The following is a 7,547-nucleotide window of genomic DNA, read 5'->3' as shown; positions in this document are numbered from 1 at the left end:
TAGTGTGAAGATTTTAAAAATACCTATGGCAAAATCTCTTTTTAAATCTGCCATTTCCTACATTTATATCTGACGATGTTGCTTTATAGATAAATATTACATACAATACATCCAGTAGAAGACGGAAGCTGAATAAAATATATTGTTATCGGGATCAAATTTACCATTAAACACTTGTTCACATCAATTTTCAGTCGGAACTCAAACATTCCATGTAATGAACGTCTTTGCAAGGAGAGTTGTCAATTTAGAACAAAATGAGTAACACAATAGAAAAGACAATTATTTGTAATCGAGGTATCCAAAGTATTGAATATCATCGACTCGACTGAAAATTTTCCTTGGCGATGGCTCGTATTCGAAAAGATAAAAATCACGTTCAAAAGCTGTTTTAAAGTCCTTCAGTTCCTGCAATGGAACTGTACGGAATATCTCTACAAATGCCTCATTCCGCTGCTTCGTTCTAAGAGCATATGAGGTACGTTCCTGTGTTTCTATGACAAGCTTAATAAAATCATCTCGAGTTATCTGTTTCGACTCGGCTTCACTGAGTGGAAATTTGTCTTTTCCTATTACCCCTCGGATCTGCAGCTTCTTCCACACACGTCTCAAGGCATCATCCCAAGAAATACACTTCTCGATGTCTTTCCGCCATTTGTAAACTGATGATGCACTATCTAACACGGCGTCCTGGTCAAATAGACGTTTAATTTCTTTCCTCATAATTTTTAATGTTTCATTCAAATTTAATTTCTTGAAAAGAAAAAATGCGTCTGCGTAAAAGCTCTCCAGTCTTCCAACAAACTTATATGCAACGTCACATACGTGGCAGTATGACATATAGTCTGCGTCATGGCAGTCGACGCTGCCATTTAATAAGTGTCTTTTAGTCACTGCCTGCACGTATTCGGAAAATGTCATATCACTACCGCATTTGTCGTTCCTTCGACCATACACGGTTTTATTTCTAAAGAGGCCAACTATTTTTTTACCAGTTTTCCAGAACAATGGGTTTGGGGCAAAGAATTTATCAACATATGCGGATAAAATCCTACTATATGGATTTCTGACAAACAAAAAGCTGTACATTTCATTGGCATTTGGAAACTGGTATCCGTTCTTATTAATAAGACGTTCCCTTGTCGGAGGAGCCAGAGATAAAGGAACATCATATGGAGAAAGATATATTCCCGCCGATACGTTCTGAAACTTTAGCATCATAAAAAAGCGAGTCCAAAATGTGGAAGCAAGCTTGCACATCGGGCAGTAAAGAAGCCTGTGTTTTTTGTTTGTGGTTATGGGCATCATGAATCCTTGAGATGGGAGTCTTCGGATTCTATCACATTTATCCCTAAGTTTTGCTGCTATTTGCTCGCCGAGAGAGTCTTCTCCCAAATCGTCCGCCACGTTTCGGCGAAGTGCTTTTCTTTTCACCTGCAATTACAATTAACATGTTGTTCTCACATTTAACTGAATGCATTGTCAAGTATGAGTGGGATATATTATTATATGTCTATTTCTTAGGGAATTTAGTCATCATTAGCCCAGAGCGAAGGAAATTATTAAGTCAATACTCGATAAAATATTCATATAAAAATTATTGTCAAGATTTTCCTATATTTGACATTTTCATGTTTTTTTTTCTTCAAGCATTTCTTGGTAAATTTGGCTCCATGGCAAAGTGAGAGTGACCCTATTCCAGGTCAAAAAAAGACTTGGAATGCAATTCATACAACCTTTTTAGCAAATGATACAGACTTTAACTTATGACTTGGTATTTTATAGTTCATCCCAAGGAAAAAAACTTTCAAATTTTGCAACATTTCACATCGAGGCGATCTGAACATTTATGCATTCATGAATGATAATTAGGATTCGTCCGACCTCAAAGTTTTGAGTAAATTCTCTGCCTTATTCTTGAGAGTTTTATGAATTCAAGGTCAGGCCAATTGCTTTAACAGTTCTTTAAGCTTGTTGTAAAAAACGAGATTTGATTATTTCTAACGTTAACGACGCTGATAGTTCACCCAAGAAAAACAACACACATTGAAATAACTCTGTCGCATTACTTGTATATATTCACATACCGTTTCTGTCTCGGAAGAGACGGAGATTTCCATTGTCCATAGTTTATCTGAAATAGTCAAAAAGATCGACTATCTGAAAGACTAGAAGTTTTTCTTTAAAGATATCAACAACGACAGCAAGGAAAGAACTGAATCTAAAATATGTCAATAAAGATTACGTAATATACATGTTCAAAATAATGAGTTTGATTTAGCCGCTGCTGAAAGCGCAAAGTGCATGCGATGAAGAAACACTATTACTTCGAGTTCGTTGGCCACGTGCTTTCACCGCAGCTAGGTTACTTAGAGAGCTAATTCTCGCTGTATTGTCATAATGCAAAGATATTTGTCAAGAAGCTGTCCGCTTTATGGAAGCAATCTTAAACTGCTAGTGAAACATAAACTTGCATTATTTCTTGCTATCCGTTATATGTGATAGAATTGTTTTATATACTGGATGTTTTGGAATTTATTATAAATTTTGACGATAGTCAGACCTATGTCGCATAAAGCCATGCTATCATAAAGAGAACAGTCTGTTTCAAGTTAGCCATTTTATTACTGGAATGACAAATTGAAATCGACTGTATGTTGCATGCATTGAATGATGAACAATGTCGAGTTCTCATAATTCGGCGAGATTGTTTATGTCTGATACAGATTCTTGTATTAACGTGGTTGTTATAATAATTTCGTACAGCATTTCTGATAAAATGATTTGACATGTAACGACTCTAACCCATGTGCACACATGCGCATTGCATAGCATTGGATTCATACTCAATTGTGCCTGATACACTTCAGGGCCCAAGCACTATATATTTTAGATTTATGCACTGGGAGTCCAACATTTCAGTAGGACTTCGTATATTCCGAATGCGCTGGTTGATGGTTATATTGGCTCAAATGCCAGTGTTGATTTACTCCCAGTGAAGGGACAAAGCTTCGCGGAGAACGAGTATGCAGGGAACATGGAGGCTCTTGAGGGATCCTTCGACAGAATGGGTGGGGCCGGCCATGCGTACAGAACTGTAAACTGATGTCATACTCGTCATATTCAGCTTCATGTACGTTACAAGTATTTTAAAGCAAAGCTTTTCCTTGCACACGATGCTGACGATCATAGCGGCAATACTTTTTGCGCTGCCAAGTGGAACCACTATAGTTCAAGAGATATCACAATCAATACTCTCAGCGCTAGTCGCGACACATAGGGCAATCTACTACAGCCCACGATGTTGTTGGAAAGGTGTGGCAGTAGCCAAAATTCTGACGAAATCCGCTAAAGTCTCACAAGATGCTGCACTGGCGAGGCTCGTAAAGCAGGCCATGTGGCAGATTTATCTGCACCACCGAGCAAAATCCACTGGCCGCAATCTGATGTGTCCACCCCATCGAGGTGTGTAGTATGCGGACCTGCTGTTTTCACCTCAGGTCAAGTGCCATAAAAGAATGCGTTGACAGTGGTTGACGTCACAAGGCGTTATAATGTGGCTGAGGCGCGGCCGTGTCCACCTTGTGGCGTATCTACAAACGGTACAAGGTATATTGAACTAAAATTCATGACTGCAGTGACACAGCTCTTGCGTAAGCACGGCAAGCGTGTGTTACAGTAACCTTTATTCATGTCAAAATGACTATGACGTATCACTTCCAAAAGTAATTTACGCAAACGTTTGCGGCTGTTGAAACTGACTGATTTTTTCAATCTTCCAGGATTTATGTTAAACTTTAGGCCTTAAAATGTAGGTGTTTTATTGACGGTTGAAACGTCGATAAACTCTATTTAAAATACCAGTTTTTCATAATAAATATATGTTCTTCGCTATCGAGCCGTATATACGTCAGCCAGAAATTTGCAATTATTAATGATTGCTATATATATGGTTTTGTTTAACTGGATCAGAGGTTGCATCATTTTTCACATTAACCAGGCATTCAAATACTTTTATAATTAATATTATTCACAAACTACTAATTTAACGAGCTACGGAACCAGCTAATATGTTGTTGAATAGTCGAGTTGCTAGTTGGCCGATCTTTTTTTTTTTTTAACGGGATTTCAAATATTCTTCTGAACAAGGGCTGTGTCTGTGTAATTTGTACGCAACAGTGCGTTTAAACCTAAAACCATTTTCATTTTATTACTGTCACTACATATCCGGGTGTAAAAGAGAAAATCACGTCTGTCCAGGTTCCGATTGTTTGCACAAATAAAGGAGCTTTTCCTTCAAAAATGAGCTGGCTGGTATATAATTTTTATCGTTTTGAAAACTTTATACATGGACAGATGTAAACTTGCTTTACCACGAAAGTATAGTAATTTTGAAAAACATTAACATTACAAACTATGTTAATTAAATTAGTTGTCTATGCCCAATATAAAGTTTTAAACTTTCTGTCCATGACATGTGAACAGATTAGATCACCCGACCTGGCTCGCAAAGCCTCACTTTAGTCTAAGGCCAAAAATAACATTGGCTTGATGATCTCATTTTGAAAGACATTTTATCATCTAATCATGGTGACGTTCAAATGTTTGTTTGTGAGGAGAAAAAGAAATTGGCAGACCATTAGCATCATCCCAGAAAGCCATCATTGTCAATCACGTAAGTGATTTATAATATCAATTTTATTTGTTACAATTATTCTGCCAGTCAATTTGACGGCAGTTGAAAATAAAATAGAAGTTCCGATGTTTTATTTTATGCAGGGGAAAACGGATTTAATTTTGAGTGTTTTATTTCTCTTGATTAATTTGGTATTCCACAAGGTGCCCGCATAACTTTCGCCACAGAGTTTATTTTAAAACATACATGACTTAATTCATGACGTAGTACATGGCTTAAAGGGATATGTCCAACGTTCTGCAGATTTGTATTCAACATATAACTATCTTTATGGTCATTACTGAATTACTAAGATGACCAGTGTGTGTACGTTTAATTGTGTGTGCGTGTGTATGCATGATTTTGACTTTTAACGTAGCTTTAACAATTTTTCAGTCATATTGCTACGATTTCTGCAGTGTGGCCGTTTATAGTGATGTCTAGCACTGGGGCATCATGCCGCACAAAGTAGCATGATGTTCCACCCAGTCACATTATCCTGACACCAGGCCGATCAGTCCTAACACTAGCCTCTTAATGCTGAGCCCCAAGCGAGGAAGCTGTTAGTACCAATTTTATAAGTCTTTGGTATGGCTCGGCCTGGGTTCGAACCCTCGAACCGTCGCATCCGAGGCGGATACTCTAACCACTTAGGCCACATGAGCAGTAAGATGACCAGATATCGAAATAGTGGATATACTTACAAGAGAGAAATCCGTACACCATAACAAGTATTATCAGGGGTGTAGCGAAGATCAGCTGCCAATACAATCTCATGTTGATCTATGGTTATTCCTGTCTGTGATAAAGAAAGTCTAGCATTTATTCGAAGACAGCAAAACGCAAAAATGGATCCTTCTTATAAAGTCATGGATATCATCTTACACTGACTGGTGCCAAAAATAGTTCCATTCAAATGGAAGTCGTGTTTGTATCTACATCAGCTTCATTAAAATTAAAGTTGTGTTGGTGTCGAAATTAGTTCCATCCCAAAATTAAGTAGCTGGAGAGTTTCAGATAGTTTAATTCATCTTTATGGTTAGCAGCAGTGTAAATATGTGAACACAGAAATAATCCATTATTCCCTTTTGGTATTGACCGTCATTGTTTTCCTACCGGCATACAAAAAGCTTTCAAACATAAAAAGCGTCGTTATCAATGATAGTTGTAACCAGGGCTCTTTATATACGCTATAATACAAGCTTTCCATTTTTCCAAGGTACATGTGAAGTCTCAACAATAGATAAATATATTTATTCCTAGTATATTTCGCATTCGATGAAGTCGTTGTATCTTGGCTTCTTACAAGGCATGACAAGAACACAACAAAATTTGATTGCAGATCGTTCAGTCAACTATATATAACAACCCACGACATCCTTCTGGCGCTGGCTCAGTTAACATTTGCAATTTTCACTCTTATCCGATTCACACGAGAGATCCGGGTACAGCAAACCTGCTGCAAAACATGTCCAATGTTACTCCTGTGCTAACACCATAATTAAAAACATGATCAGTCACTATCCAGTTATCAATACCAGCCTAGTCATCAGAAAAACCATAGACGCCCAATACAAACTTGTGTGGGTGTAATTTGGAATTTTTTTACGTAGCTTTTACAATTTTTCAGTCATATCGCTACGATGTCTGCAGTGTGGCAGTTTATAGTGATGCCTAGCAATGGGGCATCATGTCGCAGACATGTAGCATTATGTCCCACCCAGTCACATTATCCTTACACCAGGCCGACCAGTCCTAACACTAACCTCTTAATGCTTAAGCACCAAGCGAGGAAGCTGTTAGTACCATTTTTGTAAGTCTATGGTATGACTCGGCCGGGAATCAATCCCACGACCTCCCGCATACGTGGCGGACGCTCTGACCACTAGGCCACCTGAGCGGTGTAAGCTTGTAGTCTGTGGGGAAGAAAACTAAATTCACAAAATATCTGGCAAGGTTATTGAGGCAGATTCAAACGCAGTTTAAATCTCTGGGAAAAGGGAAACATCGATAAAACAATAGCACGTTATATACCTACCTGGAATTATAAACGTATGATACTTAAGTCTGGGTACTATGATAATACATGTACATCAGTCAAAACTAGGTAAAATGTTGACAATGATATTTTGTTCTAAGTGTCTCAAGTAGTAGATCCTATGCCAGGGATTTAATTACTCTTCCTCTAGACAGAAAATTAAAAATAATTCTGTCCTTGATTATACTCCTGTTTTAAAAAGTGTATCCTTTTGCAATAAAACGAAAGGTATGGAACTTGATAAACCTAAGTTTAAGGCAAATCTTACCAAACATTGACGAACTAGGAGTTGCGATGCATAATGAATCCAAACATGCAGTACTTAGATTGTATCAAATATTTATTGACTGTAAAGTGCCCGATGCCTATTTCTGTTAAATCCTTTTCATTGTAAAGACACTATTGACACAGAGAAATGGGCGAAGGGATAATTTAATGGAGAAGAATTGATTTCGAATTATCCACTGTAAAATCCATATGGATGGAATTAAGTTTCATCTGCAGCAAATCTATTTATATCTGCTCAACTTACCAAACTTCCCTCAACCTCTCTCTCTCTCTCTAACACACACACACACACACACACACAGAGGGAATAATTACTTGAAACGCGAGCTAGATGCTGCTTTAACTAATAACAATTAAGAATTGCACAAGATAGATCTAAGTTTACAGAATGCAGAATATATAAACTTATTGCTTTTTTAAATGAAATATATCCTATTAAAGTAGTATTACTATTCCCCTAATTATATTGACTAATATATTACTATTCCCCTAATTATATTGACTAATATATTACTATTCCAATAATTATATTGACTAACATATTAC

At 37.3% G+C, this 7,547-nt stretch overlaps 1 protein-coding gene across 1 annotated transcript; it reads right to left on the bottom strand.

Annotated features, from left to right (window-relative positions):
- Positions 1–282: 282 nt before the first annotated feature.
- Positions 283–6,189, bottom strand: LOC149778829 (uncharacterized). The gene is made up of 3 exons (XM_089938384.1): positions 5,380–6,189; positions 2,088–2,134; positions 283–1,434 (listed from the first exon to the last, which is right to left on the bottom strand). Exons 1-3 carry the CDS (start codon positions 5,450–5,452, stop codon positions 283–285), a joined length of 1,272 nt encoding a protein of 423 aa, XP_089794510.1. The 5' UTR covers positions 5,453–6,189.
- Positions 6,190–7,547: the final 1,358 nt, after the last annotated feature.

Source organism: Sinohyriopsis cumingii, chromosome 17, assembly GCF_028554795.1.
Source record: "Sinohyriopsis cumingii isolate HCF-2022 chromosome 17, ASM2855479v2, whole genome shotgun sequence".
Classification (NCBI taxonomy): Eukaryota; Metazoa; Mollusca; class Bivalvia; order Unionida; family Unionidae; genus Sinohyriopsis; species Sinohyriopsis cumingii.
This window is presented reverse-complemented; position numbering and strand designations above follow the sequence as displayed.

Bases quoted from the DNA above. Each gene is read 5' to 3' on its own strand.
- LOC149778829 (XM_089938384.1), bottom strand. From the start codon at position 5,452: ATGAGATTGTATTGGCAGCTGATCTTCGCTACACCCCTGATAATACTT. The intron at 2,135-5,379 runs GTAAGTATATCC...TGACTATTTCAG, and splicing joins GGTGTACGGATTTCTCTCTT to ATAAACTATGGACAATGGAA. The intron at 1,435-2,087 runs GTATGTGAATAT...TTGTAATTGCAG, and splicing joins TCTCTTCCGAGACAGAAACG to GTGAAAAGAAAAGCACTTCG.